The sequence below is a fragment of the Lepidochelys kempii genome, chromosome 1, assembly GCF_965140285.1.
Source record: "Lepidochelys kempii isolate rLepKem1 chromosome 1, rLepKem1.hap1, whole genome shotgun sequence".
NCBI classification, from domain to species: domain Eukaryota; kingdom Metazoa; phylum Chordata; order Testudines; family Cheloniidae; genus Lepidochelys; species Lepidochelys kempii.
The window spans coordinates 147,357-166,238 of record NC_136380.1 but is presented as its reverse complement, the minus strand read 5'-3'; the positions used below and the strand labels follow the sequence as shown (position 1 = coordinate 166,238).

General features: G+C 50.8%; 1 protein-coding gene across 1 annotated transcript in view; it reads right to left on the bottom strand.

Annotated features, from left to right (window-relative positions):
• DCHS1 (dachsous cadherin-related 1) overlaps positions 1 to 18,882 on the bottom strand; it is a 119,534-nt gene that overhangs the window by 75,174 nt on the left and 25,478 nt on the right. The window contains exons 3-4 of the mRNA XM_073327118.2: positions 6,364 to 6,552; positions 5,742 to 5,973 (exon numbers count right to left, since the gene is read on the bottom strand). Coding sequence (XP_073183219.1) covers positions 5,742 to 5,973; positions 6,364 to 6,552 — 421 coding nt within the window. The remainder of the gene's footprint in view (positions 1 to 5,741; positions 5,974 to 6,363; positions 6,553 to 18,882) is intronic.

Genomic DNA, 18,882 nt, shown 5'->3' with positions numbered 1-18,882 from the left:
AGACCCTACTCCCTTCCCCTTCCCTCCCCTCCCCCTGTATTCAGCCCTCGACCCATCTGTCCTAAAAAGGCCAAAAGAGGCTGGAGGGGGAGAGTGAACCTGGCCCCGTTTACATCAGCACTAGCTGTGGGGAGATCAGTCCGCTGATCCTGAGGGGATGGAGGGGTGTGACATTATTAACATAATCTGAAACTGTATAGATCACTGTTGCAACCACTGTTATATATGTGCAGCAAATATTGTACAAATGTTGTCATGTGAGGTGTCTACGGGAAGGTTATGATCTGCTGGTTATAATTATGCTATGTGTATATGTGTATCAGTTTTGTAGTTGAAGTTATGAATATTGCTATACTGTCTGTATTTCAAACTTATGCTATGCTTCTGGGTGATACCTCAGACAAGTTGGTGTCAACTCTGCCTAGCCTGTTTGATGGCCCATTAAGGACCATCAGTTATACAATTGACCTGTTGAGAGAAGGCAGACACACCTTGTGACTCAGCAAGGTATGCGGAGACCTGCCTATTGGACAGAACTCTAAGGTTTTTCTATGCCATGTGCTGGATAGAAACAAAGAAAGCGAAGACCACATGGCAAGAGACTATAAAAGGGTGATGTCTCATCTTCATCTTGTCTTCAGTCCTGCTTCTTGCCTCTGGAGGAACCTTGCTACAAACTGAAGCTCTGAACAAAGGACTGAATGACCCATCCCAGCTTTGGATGTACTCCAGAGACTTGATTTGAACCTGCAATTTAATCCATCACTGCTACAAGCCTGAACCAAGAACTTTGACATTACTGTATGTAATTGATTCCATTAACCAATTCATATGCTCATCTATATCTTTTTCCTTTTATGAATAAAACTTGTGGTAATACAGGGAAACTGGAGCGTCTAAGGGAATTGCTTGTGTGACCTTTTCGGTTTTGCCCACTGGCTAACGATGTCTTCTCTGTTTGGCTGGTTTGATTTGCCTTGGTGTGCAAAGGAACCCCAGCTTTGGGCTGTAACTGCCCTGCTTTAAGCAATTTGTCCTGAATTGGCACTGAGTTGTGTCCCACCAAAGCCAGCATCTGCCCTTGGTGGTACACTTCTGAGAGGACCAATTCAGGACAAATTGCTTAAAGCAGGGCAGTTACAGCCCAAAGCTGGGGTTCCTTTGCACACCAAGGCAAACCAAATCAGCCAAACAGAGAAGACATTGTTAGCCACTGGGCAAAACCGAAAAGTCACAAAAGCAATTCCCTTAGACACTCCAGTTTCCCAGTATCACCACCAGTGCCACTAGTTATGGGGATGAATGGTTATGAAAACCAAGACTCCAGTAAAAGAAAAAGGTTCTCCTAATACCAAAGGACCAAGCACAAGACCCAGGTCAATATACAAATCAGATCTTACCCACAAATCACGCTGTTGCCAATCCTTTCGAATCTAAAATCTAAAGGTTTATTCATAAAAGGAAAAAGATATAGATGAGCGCTAGAATTGGTTAAATGGAATCAATTACATACAGTATGTGACGAAGCGGGACTGTTCTTAATGTTTCCTCTGAATATTGTGGGGGTGCCTCAGTTTTCCCTATGCAGTTCTTAAGTATCTAGGTGGGGGATAAGGGGGTATGATCATTGCAGAGCCCTAGAGGGCAGGGGTGTGCAGGGGTCTGGACACAGAGAATGGCCAACACCCTGTTTCATGGAGCAGGTCCTCAAGGAATCAATCCTGAAGCACTTACATGAGAGGAAAGTGATCAGGAACAGTCAGCATGGATTCACCAAGGGAAGGTCATGCCTGACTAATCTAATCGCCTTCTATGATGAGATTACTGGTTCTGTGGATGAAGGGAAAGCAGTGGATGTATTGTTTCTTGACTTTAGCAAAGCTTTTGACACGGTCTCCCACAGTATTCTTGTCAGCAAGTTAAAGAAGTATGGGCTGGATGAATGCACTATAAGGTGGGTAGAAAGTTGGCTAGATTGTCAGGCTCAACAGGTAGTGATCAATGGCTCCATGTCTAGTTGGCAGCCGGTGTCAAGTGGAGTGCCCCAGGGGCCGGTCCTGGGGCCGGTTTTGCTCAATATCTTCATAAATGATCTGGAGGATGGTGTGGATTGCACTCTCAGCAAATTTGCGGATGATACTAAACTGGGAGGAGTGGTAGATACGCTGGAGGGGAGGGATAGGATACAGAGGGACCTAGACAAATTGGAGGATTGGGCCAAAAGAAATCTGATGAGGTTCAATAAGGATAAGTGCAGGGTCCTGCACTTAGGACGGAAGAACCCAATGCACAGCTACAGACTAGGGACCGAATGGCTAGGCAGCAGTTCTGCGGAAAAGGACCTAGGGGTGACAGTGGACGAGAAGCTGGATATGAGTCAGCAGTGTGCCCTTGTTGCCAAGAAGGCCAATGGCATTTTGGGATGTATAAGTAGGGGCATAGTGAGCAGATCGAGGGAAGTGATCGTCCCCCTCTATTTGACATTGGTGAGGCCTCATCTGGAGTACTGTGTCCAGTTTTGGGCCCCACACTACAAGAAGGATGTGGATAAATTGGAAAGAGTCCAGCGAAGGGCAACAAAAATGATTAGGGGTCTGGAACACATGACTTATGAGGAGAGGCTGAGGGACCTGGGATTGTTTAGTCTGCGGAAGAGAAGAATGAGGGGGATTTGATAGCTGCTTTGAACTACCTGAGGGGCGGTTTCAGAGAGGATGGTTCTAGACTATTCTCAGTGGTGGAAGAGGACAGGACAAGGAGAAATGGTCTCAAGTTGCAGTGGGGGAGGTTTAGGTTGGATATTAGGAAAAACTTTTTCACTAAGAGGGTGGTGAAACACTGGAATGCGTTGCCTAGGGAGGTGGTGGAATCTCCTTCCTTAGAGTAACAGCCATGTTAGTCTGTATTCGCAAAAAGAAAAGGAGGACTTGTGGCACCTTAGAGACTAACCAATTTATTTGAGCATGAGCTTTCATGAGCTACAGCTCACTTCATCGGATGCATCTCAAAGCTCATGCTCAAATAAATTGGTTAGTCTCTAAGGTGCCACAAGTACTCCTTTTCTTTTTCCTTCCTTAGAAGTTTTTAAGGTCAGGCTTGACAAAGCCCTGGCTGGGATGATTTAATTGGGGATGGGTCCTGCTTTTGAGCAGGGGGTTGGACTAGATGACCTCCTGAGGTCCCTTCCAACCCTGATATTCTATGATTCTATGATTCCTGGCAACTGATGGCCTCGCCCTTCCCCCCTGCAAGGTGAGAGCTAAAGGTTTGGAGAACAAAGGAATCAGGTGACATCCTGGCCCGGGAAAGGGACAAAGCCCAGAGGAGGAGGGGCTGGAGGGGAAGGCAGTTTGGGGCTGGCTGGGCACATGAAATGAAGTGCAGACGTGGTTGTCTGGCTCACTGCCCCACAAAATGGACTCAGCTGAGGGGTCCTGTTCTCTGCACCTACAAGCTCTGGATTAGACCATGTTCCTGTTGTCTAATAAACCTTCTGTTTTACTGGCTGGCTGAAAGTCACGTCTGACTGTGAAGTTGGGGTGCAGGGACCTCTGGCTTCCCCAGGAGCCCGCCTGGGTGGACTCGCTGGGGGTGTCACGGAGTGTGGGGGAGTCCAGGCCCTGCACCCCTCTTCCTGGGATTCACTGAGACTCTCAGCCAGCCAGTAAAACAGAAGGTTTATTGAACAACAGGAACACAGTCCAAAACAGAGCTTGTGGGGTCAACCAGGACCCCTCAGTCAAGTCCTTCTGGGGGGCAGGGAGCTTAGACCCCAGCCCTGGGGTTCTCTGTGTTCCTCCACCCAGCCCCAAACTGAAACTAAACCCACCCAGCAGGTTCCCTTCTGCGGCCTCTCTTCACATTCCTGGGCAGAGGTGTCACCTCCCTCTCCCCCTCCTGGCTCAGGGGACAGGCTCTCAGGTCTCCCATCCCCAGGGCACATTCCCAGGTCAACACTCCCCCCTCCCTGCTGTGTCACATCGTCACAGGGGGAAGCGCACGGAGGGGCAGAGGATGCTGAATGCTTCGAGGTCAGACCCAGGAAGGTGGAAGTTGTGTGAGCTGTGTGTCCTGAAGACAGTCTGCTCACAGAAAGGAGACTTCCCCAGAGTCCTGCCTGGCTTCGCAGGGAGCAGTTCCAGAGCATCGCCCAGGGACTCCGTGACACCGTAATGTCAAAGTTCTTGGTTCAGGCTTGTAGCAGTGATGGATTAAATTGCAGGTTCAAATCAAGTCTCTGGAGTACATCCACAGCTGGGAGGGATCATTCAGTCCTTTGTTCAGAGCTTCAGTTTGTAGCAAAGTTCCTCCAGAGGCAAGAAGCAGAATTGAAGACAAGATGGAGATGAGACATCACCCTTTTATAGTCTCTTGCCACGTGGTCTTCGCTTTCTTTGTCCCAAGGACACGCTATCCAGCACATGGCATAGAAAAACCTTAGAGTTCTGTCCAATAGGCAGGTCTCCGCATACCTTGCTGAGTCACAAGGTGTGTCTGCCTTCTCTCAACAGGTCAATTGTATAACTGATGGTCCTTAATGGGCCATCAAACAGGCTAGGCAAAGTTGACACCAACTTGTCTGGGGTATCACCCAGAAGCATAGCATAAGTTTGAAATACAGACAGTATAGAGCCAATATTCATAACTTCAACTACAAAACTGATACACATATACACATAGCATAATTATAACCAGCCAATCATAACCTTCCCATAGACACCTCACAAGACAACCTTTGTACAATATTTGCTGCAAATATATAACAGTGGGTGCAACAGTGATCTACATGGTTACAGATTATGTTAATAATGTCACAAGGGGAGAGGGGTGGAGTTCAGGCTAGAAAGGGCCCGGGACCTGGCCATGGGTGGAGGGGGGGGTGCTGAGGGCCCTGGGGAATGGGCCATGGGTATCGAGCCTTTCTGGGCCCAATCAATGTGGTCAGGAATGCAGGGAATAGGGTTGCCAGGCATCCGGTTTTCAACTGGAATGCCTGGTCGAAAATGGACTCTGGCAGCTCAGGTCGGCACCGCTGACTGGGCCATTAAAAGTCCTGTTGGTTGTGCAGCAGGGGCCTAGGGCTAAGGCAGGCTCACTGCCTGCCCTAGCTCCATGCGGCTCCTGGAAGCAGCCGCCAGGTCCTTGCAGCCCCATGGCGAATGGGCAGCCAAGGAGGCTCTGTGTGCTACCCCTGCCCCAGTGCTGGCTCTGCAGCTCTCATTGGTCAGGAACTGTGACCAATAGGAGCTGCGGGAGCAGTGCCTGTAGGCACAAGGGGAGCCTAGGGGCCACAGGGGCCTGGCGGCCACTTCCTGAGAGCTGCAGTAATCACTGCTGCAACCCTGCATCCCGAACTCCCTCCTGCACCCAAACTGTCTCCCAGAGTCTGCACCCTCCCAACATCCCAACACCCTGCTCCAGCCCTGAGCCCCCTCCTGTACCCCAAACCCCTCATCCCTGGCCCCACCCCAGAGCCCACACCCCCAGCCCTCACCCCCGCCCTGCACCCTTGGCCAAGCAGGGAGGGGAGGGATAGTGGAAACAGGGGAGGGGGAAGACTGAGGAGAGAGGTGGGTGGTGGGGCTGCCCTTCTGTGGAGCTGATGAGCATGCTGTACAGTAACACTGACAGGTGTCACATCCCCCCATACCCTCTGTCTGCGGCTGACTGAGCATCACCCTGGGGAAGCTCCCTTCCTCCCACCCATCCCCAAACCTGGCCAGGACGCCAAGGGCTCTTACCTGTGTCCTTGTGCAGAGAGAAGAGAGGGGGCGAGTTCCCTGAGACAATGTGGTACGTCACCTTCCCGTGGGGGCCCTCGTCCTTGTCGTGGGCCATGACACGCAGCACGGCAGTGCCCGGCATGCTCTGTGTACTGATGCTGGCTGCGTACTCCAGTGGGTAGAATGCCGGACGGTTATCGTTCACATCCTCCAGGAAAACCTTCACGTACACCATGGAGTTCAGACCGCCCTGGAGGAGGACAGGACCAGGCATAACTCTGCCCAGGGCTGGGCTGCTGGGAGGCCCTCATTGCCCTGGGAGGATGGGATGACAGGGATAACCTTCTGAATAGTACTAGGCTGGGGGCATAACTCCCTCCTCCACCCAATTGCTCACTCCCCGTTTGCCCATCCCCCGTTTTCCCCATCACTCAGCACCCCCCAGGGCCCAGCAGCCCCTGCCCCATTGCTCACATCCCCCAGGGCCTAGCTGCCCCTGCACCATTGCTTAGTTCCATCCCACCTTTCCCCATCGTCCCATGACCTCCTTCCTTCATTACTCAGCCTCCTTCCCCATTGGCCCATCCCCCATCACTCAGCCCTTTCCCCCAGGGCCCATCCTGCTTTCATCAGTGCTCACCCCATCGACAGCAGTGACAGTGAAGTCATAGGCAGTGGCCCCCTCGTCGCGGTCCAGGCCCTGCACCGTGCACAGCTGCCCAGTGTGCTCATCAATGCTGAACTGTGTGGGGACAACGCTGCCAATGCCAGAGCCGATGGAGTAGGAGAGGGAGCCGAAGGGACCACTGTCTGCATCCGTGGCTGTGATCTGGTGGAAAGGCTCTATGTCAGTGGGAGCAGCAGTGGGGCTGGAGCCCAGCAGCCAGCCCCAGCTCCTCCGGCCATCCCCAGGGCAGCTCAAGACCTTCTGCCCTAGGAGGCAGGATGGCAGCAGTTAGTGGGCTAAGCTAGGACTCAGGAAGCCCGGGTCCAATTCCATGCACCACCAAAGTCTGTCTGTGTGACCACAGGCGAATGACAGCTTCTCTGGGCTGCTGTTCCTGTCTATACAGTGGGGATGCTGCACAGGGGGTCGGGAGGGTAAACACTTTACAGATACTGAGGCACTCAGATATTCCACCTAGGATAGGTAAATTGATACCCACCCCCCCCAGTAGGTGATCAGAGCAGCTACTCTGCTCAGTGCAGTGTTCTTCAAGGGATGGTGGGAGCACTTCCCGCCTTGCAAACTGGAGGCAGGGGGCTCAGACAGAGGTGCTCTCCCCTTGCAGTCAGTGCTCGCACTTGGGGTGCTGCAGGAAGTGGGGTGGGGACTCAGTAACAGGAATTTCTGCCCTCAGTCGGAGCTGGCCCCACTGCAGCAATAAGGGTTGCTGTGCTGCTGGAGGTGCCATGGGTCAGGCCGTTACTACTCATGTTCTCAGATTAGACGCTGTTTCTGTGCCCATCATTGTGCTGTCCAGGGCCCAGATGGTCTTGGGACTTGCCCCAGGAAAGGCCACTGGGCAGAGAGGCTGAGCTCCACAGATTTACCCCAGTGCCCTTTCCCAAGCCCAGCCTGAGGGATGCGAGCCTGTCCCACAGTGCTGAACAGGCTGGCACTCACCTGCTGCTCTCCCCACCATTCTCAGCCTTTTCATGGAGCCTGTGTTTCCCAGGACCCTCCTTCCCCCTCAGCCAGCCTCATCAGCATGCACCCTCTCCTGGGAATGGGAAAGGAAACCAGAGATGCTGCAGGGCTAGCAGCTAGCCCGGCCTTGCTCCTCACCTTCCACTGAGCAGCCAGCACCTCCCACTGCCCTCTCCCGCTGGACATTCCCCTGCAGCACTGCTGGGGGGCCTGGTGCTGCAGCCGGGGCCCAGAGGTCCTCTTCTTGGTCTCTTTGCAAGTGACCCAACTTCAAGAGGGACAGAAGAGTCAGCCTTATTCTGAGCACCCCACTGTGCTCTCTGGGACATAGGGGCTGGAAACATCCCTCCAGCACCTCAGGATCCCATCCTGCTGTCAGGGCCCCAAGTGCCAGCACTCCCAGACCTCTGGCCAGGGCTGCAGTGAGGAGCCGGCTGTTACAGGCTTAAGGGACAGGCTGAGCTGCAGGCCAGCACACCCTGCCCACCTGCTCCCAGCTGGGCTACAGCACAACTTCCAGAAAGACTCCTTGGCGCTGAGCTTCTCTGTGGCAGGGACAGGAGAGGAGGCCTGGCCCTGCCAACTGCTGGGCCCGGAAAGAAGGCGAAGGGGCAGGGGGAGCCAGCATTGCCAGAGCATCAGGGGCACCTGGGGGTTCAGACCCTGCTCCTTGAACCCAAGGCTCCTGCCCATTATCCTGGGCTCTCCTTTGTGTGGGAAGGCTTCTCCAAGATCCCTCCAGTTCCCTGCAGTTCCAGGTCAGCCACTAATAGCTCCTTTCCCCAGAACATCCCCTCCGGGGGATGCTGCCCAAGGCTCATCCCCTGCTGAGAGCTCAGAGGGGAGAACACACCCCGGAAAAGGAGGCAGCTGGGACAGGCCCGGGTGAAGTGAAGTTCACGCTCCATTGCTGCAGCTCCTGCCCACACTGGGGCTGCGGCCTCAGCTCCCGTGAGCGAGCAGCACAGGAACATAGACGAGCGCCAGGGAAAGGGCCCAGCTGGGAGCTGCAAACAGCTCTTAGGAGCCTCCTAACCTGGGTCACACGTCAGCCCCTCAGGCAGCTCAGGCCCCAGCAGCAATTTCACCACTTGCCTATCCTGCTGGGAGGTTAAGACTAGAGTAAGAGGGAGCCCCCGCCCAGCACTCTTGCCCCACTCCCTACAGAGCTGCATGCTGACCCCTCCCACCAGCCACAGCTCCCACCCCACTCCCTACAGTGCCCCCTGCTGCACCCTCCCTCCAGAACCTGAGTTCCTGCCCTACTCCCACCACCTCTCCTGCCATTCACCCTAGAACACATCTTGGTGGGAGAGGAGGGGATTGGAGTATCCAGGAGCTCCCACAACGGCCAGCACTCCTGCCTGACTCCCTACAGGCCCCCCTACTGAGAGAGGCTTGCACTGGAGTAGTCAAGCACTTCCCCACATTGTGAGCCTGGTTCCTTGGCGCCATGTGTGCATTTCATAGGGAACTCATTCCCTCCCATCTTACTCCCCTTGCCCCTCCAGCTGCTGGAAGTAGTCCCATGTAACAGGATCCCCTTCTCCTGCCACCAGCTACAGAATCCATGCAGCTGCGGGCAACATGAGCTCTGGAGCAGCCACCCATCTTCTTCCCACTTTCCACTCCTTTTTTTCCTGTTTCTCCACTCCCTTGCTCTTTTGTTTTCTCCATCCTGGAGACTGGAGGGACTGGACATAAAGCAAGGAGCTCCTGGAGCAAAGCAGCTCCCAGCAGCAGGCATGCACAGAGTATGGCAGGTTGGGTGAGGGACATGGGGGACGAGTGGACAGAGCACAGCAGGCTGTGAGAAGGGGTGACATGGCCAGTTGGATTTGGGGAGATTACACAGCACGCTGATGTGTTGGACAGAGGGTGTGAGGTCCAGCTGCTTCAGTGGGGGCAAAAGTGAGGCACAGTATGAGCCAGTCTGAGCACTTGTGTCACCTGGAGAATCCCACCCTGCGACTCCTGCATCCAGCCCAGAATGCCTGGCTGAGCCAGAACAAGTCTTTTAGCAAAACTATCCACTAGCCATTTACTGATTTTAAGTGAGGGAGAATCCATCATGCCCCAGGACGAGCTGTCTAAGGTTAATTACCCTCACTGATGAAAACCTTCAGCTGATTTCCAGTCTGAATTTGTCTGGCTTCAGCTCTCAGCCACTGCACCTTGTTCAGCCTTTGTATGGGAGCTTAAAGAGCTGCCTGCTCTCAGAAATCTCTTCCCCATGCATGTATTTGTAGACTGTGATCAAGTCACCTCTAAATAGACTGAGCTCCTTTAGGGCTTGGCTACACTTACATTTTATAGCGCTCTAACTTGCTGACGCAGGGATGTGAAAAATCACCCCCCTGAGCATGTGAAAAATCACCCCCCTGAGCGCAGCAAGTCAGAGCACTTTAAAGCACTAGTGTAAACAAGCTCCAAGGCTGGGAGCTAATCCCCTCTTGGAGGTGGATTACCGTTGGGAGAGCTCTCTCCCAGCACACTCGCACTTCAAAGCGCTGCCTCGGGACCGCTCCTGCGACAGCGCTTTGAAGTTTCCAGTGTAGCCATGCCCTTTAAGGGTCTTTCACTATAAGGCAGGTTTTCCAGACTTCAGCTGCTCATTCTTGTATTTCTTTTCTGAAGCCCAGAACAGCTCATGCTCTAATAAATTGGTTAGTCTCTAAGGTGCCACAAGTCCTCCTTTTCTTTTTGTCTCACTCATGACACCTGTAGAGGTCATACCATCTACCTACCCCTACTCAATATTCACCCGCTTGTTAAAGTGAGGGAGTAGCACCATAATAGCACATGTTGAGAGTTGCTTACTGTTAACAGCCAAGTTTTCTAAGTGCTATAAAATCCACATGCTGACTCAGACTGCTTGTAAAGTGCTCTGCCTCAGTGGGGTTCCGGGGTGTGCCAGTGAGCCGAATTTGGGGCTGTTTACCAAGGGGTTCCCGACATAGAACAGCCCTTAGAAAATCATGTGATATCAACATGTTAGGGTTTTAATTGTTAATATTCAAAATGCTTTAAAACCCACATGCACAGGGAGGTTGTCTTGACAACTGGTACGTTGCAGCATGAAAGCAGATTTTGTGGTGCAAACTGGTCATTTCATCAACAGTTTCAGATATACAGCCCCTCCCCCAAAATGAGCTGCTTATAATTTTCAAAATGCATATGTAAATTGCCTTAAACTGTGGTGCCATATCAGGAGCTGGAGTAGAGCTTGCGGTGCAAATGTGGAGTCATTTGAGCAAGGGTTCCCAAGAAACAGCCACTAACAAAATGAGCTTCTTTTAAGTTTCAAAGTGCTCTAAAAGCCACATGCATAGGGAGAAGAGGAGGACTTGTGGCCCCTTAGAGACTAACCCATTTATTTGAGCATGAGCTTTCGTGAGCTACAGCTCACTACTGTGGAAAAACATCCGATGAAGTGAGCTGTAGCTCACGAAAGCTCATGCTCAAATAAATGGGTTAGTCTCTAAGGGGCCACAAGTCCTCCTCTTCTTTTTGCAAATACAGACGAACACGGCTGTTACTCTGAAACCATGCATAGGGAGCTGTTGGTATTCCACAACAGAAACTGGGGTAGACTGTGAGGGGGTTAGGAAGAAAATGGGTCAGTTCACACCTCTCAAAGCTCAGGTGTCATTTCCATGGGATGGTCTCAGGTTTGTGCAGAATCCCTTCCCCGTTAGCCCCCAAAGGGGAGTAGAGCATCTGCAGTCTGCCTCCCCTCCCTCTTGGGCCTCCAGCTGATAAATGTACCCCTCACAGCCCCTTGGTTACCACTTTCCCTCTGCACAGCCACTCCAGCCCTACTGGGGCCAGGGATGACCAGGTGGAGGGCAGAGCTGCTAGCCAAGAGGTGGTGCAGTATGCCCACAAAGTCCCCTCATTCCTACACTTCACAGATGCCCCTTAACACAGAGTAAGGGTAACTGGTGGGGCCTCGTGCCCTTCCAGCATAATACAGCTTGGCACACATCCAGTGGATTAAATGCTATCTAAATGAGCAATCATAGCACACAGGACTGGATCGCTGTGTCCAGAGTCCTGCTATTACAGGTAACTCCATCATATAATCCTGTTCATAAATTTATCAAGCTGTATTTTAAAATTAGTTAGGTTGTTTGCCCCTGCTACTCCTACTGGGAGGTTGTTCCAGAACTGTGGTCCTCTGGTGGTTAGAAACCTTCTTCTAATTTCCAGCCTAAATGTATTCATGCCAGTTTATACTCATCCTCATAGAGTGTGTGAGTTTCTAGTGGGGTCCTGAAGGGATTGGTTCTTGGCCCTATGGTATTTAACATTTTTCTCAGAAAAATGGAAGAAAGTGTCGTCATTATTATTACATTTGCAGCAGATGACACAAAGATTGGGGGAGTGGTAAATAATGAAGAGGACTGGTCACTAATAAAGAGCAATCTGGATTACTTGGTAACCTGAGTGCAGGCAAACAATATGTTTTTTAATACAGACAAATGTAAGGTCATACATCTAGCAATAAGAATGCAGGCCATACTTACAGGATGGGGGAAGTTATGCTGGGTAGCACTGACTCTGAAAAACATTTGGGGGTCCTGATGGATAATCAGTGACCACAACAAGTTCCCAGTGCAATGCTATGGCTGAAAGGGCTAAGATGAGCTTTGGCTGTATAAACAGCAGGATCCGGCTGTATAAACAGGGGATTATCACATTACCTACATAGGAAACAAAAGATTCTAGCACATGGGAAAGTGTTCTCTAGTATATTATTGAACCAAATCAAACTGGTTATAGGTGAAAAAGCGTAATAAGCAAGCAGGATTTGGACTGAAAAGATTGTGTGTAGATCACATCTTTACCTGGAGATGATTGACTAAGAAATGGCTCACCTACCAGAGAAGATTAGTCTTGAACTTCATAGATTTCAAGCTTTCAGCTGCATTCATAGAATCACTATGGAAGTTCTTGCAATAATATGGGCTTCCTAGAAAGATAGTACCACTGGTCAAGATGTTACAGAAAGTTTCAGAATACTGTGTAAGGACAGTAAGTGGAGAATGGATTAGTTTGATATCATCACTGGAGTAGAACCGGGTTGCATTTTATCGCTTCTTCTTTTTTGCACTGTGGTAGATTACATGATGTGAAGAGTAACATCAGAGGAAGATACAATAGTTTGTGGAGTAGAGGAAATATCTGACTTTGCAGATGACATTATTCTGTTGGATACAGATGACAATGCTATGAAAAAGACTACTATCAATGTCATATGTGAGGATGCTACAGTAGGATTCAAAATCAGTCAAAAGAAAATGAAAGTCATGGTCATTGAAAGAGGAGTCAGCAATGATGGTACATATGTAACTGATGGGGAAGACTACAAACACATTAATCAGGCCATATTGTAGGAGGGGGAGATTTTTTGGAGCTCAGAGCCCAGTAACATGCCTGGACCACTGCCCACAGTTGTTATGCTGGGACAGAGTGGGAATGTTCTTAATGTTTTGTCTGAATACTGCATGTGTTTCCCCTATGTGTTATTCAAGTATCTAGGTGGTGGGACAAGGCTGTGTGATCCTTGCAGAGACCCCTGTGACTGCCATCTAGCTGCCTGGGCACAGACAATTGCTGACAGTCTGTAGCCTGGCAACTGATGGTTGGGGCCCATTCTCTGCAAGAATCAGCTGGAGGTGTTGGAGAACAAAGTAAGAGATGGAGGTTGGGTGTTCTGTTTGCTTGGGAAAGAGACAAAGGAAGGAGGAGAGCAGGTGTGCATGACTGAAGCTTGGCTGCTGGAAGCTGGTCAGTCTCCTGGCTGGAACTTGGGGGGAGAGCCCGGGGGGAGCCTTGTGGGAAGAGCTCTCCCCCACCCCCAAGATGGACTTTGCTGTAACTTCCTGATTTCTGTGCTAACAAGATCTGTTCTATGCTGTGTTCTAGACAACTAATCAACCATTCTGTTTTACCTCGCTGGCTCAGCGTCACTGCTAACTATGAAGTTTGGGGTACGTGACCCCATTGGAGGTGCGTAAGGCTTCACCAGATGTCCTATCCAGGTTGACTCACTGTGGGGAGCTCCTGGTATGGAACAGAGGTGCTGAACGGTCCAAGGTCAGACCCAAGGAGGCACTGAAGCCAAGGAGTCTTGCCCTAGTGAGAGTGTGCCCTGGGGGGGAGTCACACTACAGAGGGTCCTGTCTGACTTCATTCAGAGCGGTTCCAGAGCACCCAGCCTGTGCACTCCGTGACATATGCTTGTCACTGAAAGGAGCTAGAATGAACATTTCTGAAGCCTTAGCATAACTAATAGACCAGGAGGGGAGGGGAAGTGAGTGACCACGAGGAGTAAACATGACCCTCTGCTCTCCTGACTTGAGCTTTTGCTGGAGCATGCGGTTTTGCAAGATGGAAAGTCTGGCAATAGTTAAATATTGCTATGTGAAATACAGCTGGTTAACTGATAGAAAATTCCTTGCTTGATAGGCTGGAAAACTACAGGTTGGAAAACTCCACACTTAACTTAGCTTCTGCTCAGCAGTTATTGTTTTTTGATGAACAAGCTGTGTAATACTAACAAATTGGATATAAAAAGAGGAAGAAATCTGAGACTGGTGGACACTTGAAGGCTTTGACACCTCTCAGGTTCCTCTGCAGATGGAAGGCTAGCCACTACACGTCTACAGTTATTCACTCAAGACCTCCTCAAGACCCTGAGTAAATATTAATCTGAGGGTAATTTGGGGTGTTTAATTAACCTGTTGCAGATGTAAATGCTTGAGACTAAATAAAGTGTTAAGTGAAAGCACTCTTGTATTACACTGCTTGTGTCAACCATCTATTGGTCAGACAGCTGTGTCCCCATTGATTTATTTCCTGCCACCGCCTCGCCAAGAGTAAAAGTTACTAAGGGCTTTGGGTTCAGAAACTCCGGATAACAATATAGCTTGGAAGCACTGTCAGTGCTGATGGACAATTCCATAAGGAGATGAAAGCAAGAATTGGGAAGGCAAGTGGAGCTTTTTCAAGACTGGAAAATATTCGAAAAATAAGGAGGTTCACACACGAACCACGAAAGTTATACCTGTACAATGTTATTGTGATACCCACATTGTAGTATGTTTCTGAAACTTGGCAAACGCTAGAAGCCTGCAACAGGAAATTTAACACATTTCATCAGAGATGCTCGCAGAGAATATTTCATGTCCACTGGTGGGAAAAATGTGGGTATCACAATAACAAGAGCCAGAGTGAGACCGTGTGTCTGTGGGCAGGCTGCAGGTGTCAAGGAATTGAAACATAGTGGCACAGCACGAAGGCCCTAAGTTACAGGCCAGACAATGACAGAACCCCTTATTGGTCTGAGAGGACCCCAAAATGTCACAAAAACCATTGGGAAAGATGTCATTGTCTTGGAAACCAACTATAATGGAGAAAGAAATGTGGCATTAACCAGACAGAGGTGGAAACAATGGGTTGCTTCATGTGTCAAAAGGCACAAAAGCATCTAATCTAATCTAGCAGTCAAAGGCCTAACACGATCCAACGGCTGGAATTTGAAGTTAGACAAATACAGATTGGAAATAAGGCACAAACTTTTAACAGGTTTCCACGATATGCATCTGAGGAAGTGAGCTGTAGCTCACGAAAGGTTATGCTCTAATAAATTGGTTAGTCTCTAAGGTGCCACAAGTACTCCTTTTCTTTAAACTTTTAACAGTGAGGATAATTAACCAGGGGTGTGGCGGGGTGCATAGTAAAATCGCTGCACAGGGGCTGCTGGATCTTGGAGGGCAGGAACTGTGGGCTGCTGGGGTCTCCACCAGCTAGTGACCCCATCTCTGCCCCTTCAGGCAGGACAACGAGAGCCTCCTGCAGATGCCGCCCCCCCAACATGCTGGGGCCTCTAACTAAGGGCACGGGGGGAGGCCACCCTGGTGCAGCAGAGCCTAAATGGAGGGATGGGAGGATGAGGGCAGGGGGGCAGCTCCAGCAGGGTCAAGAGTGAGGGAAGGAGACAGACTGGAGCAGGGGGAGGAGAGAGGCATGGGGGCCAGGGCAGGACTGTGGGGACAAACACATCCAGCCTCCTCCACTCTCCTGCCCAAGGTCCCTTGAACAGGGCTCATGCTAGCTGTGTGCTCACAAGTGGCTCAGGGCTTGACAGTAGCTGCTAAGGGCTGGGAGGTAGTGCAGCAGCATCTCTAGGGAAAAGGCTTCTCTGAACTCTCCAAGCCCCTGCCCACTTCTTCCTTGGGCACTTCCCCCAAACCTCTCAGCTCTCCCTGCAAAGTCGGCACAAAGCAGGATCCTTCCTGGTGGCCATGGGGCCAAGCTGGGGGAATGCGAGGCATTTGGGAGGGGCTGCAGCAGCAGAGCCCCCTAATCCCCATTAATCCTGCACAGGGAGAGGGACCCGGGATTAGCTGGACGAGCCTCAGATTCCCACATTCCAGCAGGCAGGGCCCTGGATCAGGGTGACAGCTCACATGGCACTCACCCTTCCCCACTCCCACCCCACCATGCAGCAGGTGCCCTGACATAGCTGAGTCCCCACAGGCCAAGGTCCCAAGCCCCTTGGGGTTCCCTCTGGTGCAATATGTACAGAGTGCTCCCCTGCCTCCAGTGCACCCATTACAAAATCAAATATATTGGAGAATAAGTCGGAGACTGTCCTCATGCTCCAGAATCAACGGAGCACCCCAAGCACCCCTCTGGGTCTGCTCCCGTTACCCTCCTCTGCACCGCTCTGGGTCTGTTCCCGTTACCCTCCCCTGCACCGCTCTGGGTCTGCTCCCTCTACCCTCCCCTGCACCGTTCTGGGTCTGCTTCTGTTACCCTTCCCTGCACCCCTGTGGGTCTGCTCCCCTCTCTGCCACTGGTACCATGCTGAGTCTGCTCCCCCCACACACCCCGGCATCCCACTGGGTCTGCTCCTCTCTCCACCCTATCACCTAGCTGGCTCTGCCCCACCTTCCCCACCTCCAGCACAGCACTGGGTCTGCTTACCCCTCCTCCTAACACTGCCCTGGGTCTGCTCTCCCCTTCCCTCCTCTGGCACTGTGCTGGTACTGTGCCCTCTCCCCCAGCCCCCAATCTAGGACAGGCGACAGCACAGATGGGAATGATCAGAGTTTGGAGAGATTCCTGCCCAGGAAGCAAGTGACCGGGCCATGCGAGTTAGTGCCAGAGGGGATGGGATGGAGGGAGAGAAAATACTGACTAGAATAGTGTCTAACTGGGGCACGTCCTATGTCACCCTAACCGCCACGCAGGAATGGGGGTGGGGAGGTCACTGACACTGGCAGGGACCAAATTTATGCTCGGGCAAAGGAAATGTTTCTAACCCCGGTGCATAACTGGCCTGTGGAACTCACTGCCACCAGGTCCCCCTGGGCCAGGAGCTGAGCAGGAGCCAGGAATGTCCTGGCATCTCAGTGGCTAACACATCCTGGCATTACATTATGGAACCACAGTATCAGTTACAGTTGACGGCAGTGCCTGCCTGTCAGGTGCTGGGCACTTGTTAACCAATGACCCCGTTCCCTACCACTAGATCTCAGAGTTTGTCCCTAAGTCCTCCTGCCACAGGAGAGAGCCCACCCCAGCTGAGGATTTGGGGCAAGTTATCTTCCTGGGGTAACCCCTGAAAGCACTGACCCCCCCATTTCATTTCTATAGGGTGAATTTGGCCCTGACTGCCCATAGGGGGAGTGTCTTGCAATTTCAGAGTGCTGCCAACTCCTATTTTATCACAAACCCTGTGAGGTTTGGATTATTTTGAGCTTCTTTTTATCTCAGAATCATTGGGACGTAGGGGCAGGGCAGGGCCACTAATCTCTTTATGTCCTCCTACAGGAGTGGACGGAGGCACAGGCCACATACATGGCTTTGACAGACTCTGCTAGTCAAAAACACTTCAGCCCCATGCACATGTGCACCCACGTTGGGAACCACACTGACTACAACACCTCAAAGAACCACAACTACTGCAGGGTAAAGAACTGTTCCTTCCAACCAGGAGACTGAGAGAACAGCTCTTAAAATGAAAGTTCAGATTCTGTAACATCTGGATTCGTCACAAAGGCCACAAATGTGCACCATTTGGGTCAGGCAGAACCCACCCGGCAGCCCTGGCCCCTGTCCTGAATGACAGCTACCACTACATCACAAAATCTCTAAAAACCAACAACTGTGAACAGCTTTTATGTGCCTGCTGGAATTGCTCCACTGGATATTAGGAGAGTGGACACAAACAAAATAGAATGATTACAACAGGTTGGCGATACCAGACATCCGCTCTATGGCCACACAGCAGCCATATCACAGATTAGCATCCTAACTGGAACAGAACTGCTTACAGAATCATCAGTGGCTACATAACTGGAAATGTGGTGCACGCAGTCTGAAAACAAGGATGTCAAATGGCACACTGACATTGCCAAATGCCTTCCACAGGTACAGAGAACGACTGGTCAACCTGGAGATGTTTAAAATCACCTCTGAACAAGAGCTGGAAGGCCAAAAGTCCATATGCGGAAGTGGGACTATTCCAAAGACCTAGGCACGTGACTGTGGTAAAACACATACCATGGAACATCTGTTGGTCTGTCAGCTCCTGGAGGAACCGTGCAACACAGACGATCTCACCAGAATTCCAGACCAGACATAGGATGTGCCCAATACTGGAAAAAAACCTGATTGAGGTGGAAGGACATAAGAAGAAGCCACACTAGTCTGTCTGCAGTCTCTGATGGAGCCACACCCAAATGCTCCAGAGGAAGGTGGTGTTGCCAATCTGAAGCATTCAAATAGTATGAGATTGGCCTGTTCTTTTTAAAAAATGTAATTTAAAAACAATCTGCTTTCTGGCTTTTTTAGCCTTTGTGGAAGCCACAGCCACCCACCCATCCACATGGCAAGTGAAATTAAATGTTGGGAATTGCAAAGCAATTAACATTGGAAGAACAATATCAACCCCCTCATACACATATAGGGGCCTAAATTAACTATGAGTTCAAGGAAGGGAGCTGGGTACAACTGTAGGCAGTGCAACAGAGACCTCTGCTCAATGCCCAGCTGCAGGCAAAACAGAAAACAAGGTATATGAATGCATAAAGGATGGGATGAGAATAATACAGAGATTATTCTAATGCCCCTCTGTATCAATAAATGGTGCAGCCCCATCTGGACACTGTGCAGGATTAAAAGAAAAGGAGTACTTGTGGCACCTTAGAGACTAACCAATTTATTTGAGCATGAGCTTTCGTGAGCTACAGCTCACTTCATCCGATGAAGTGAGCTGTAGCTCACAAAAGCTCATGCTCTAATAAATTGGTTAGTCTCTAAGGTGCCACAAGTACTCCTTTTCTTTTTGCGAATACAGACTAACACGGCTGTTACTCTGAAACCTGTGCAGGATTAGTTCCCCATCTCACACAGGACAGTGCAGAGCCAGAGGGTGTCCATGTGTAAAGCTGTGTAAGGTAATCTGAGCAATAAGGCTTTGGAGCTTACTGC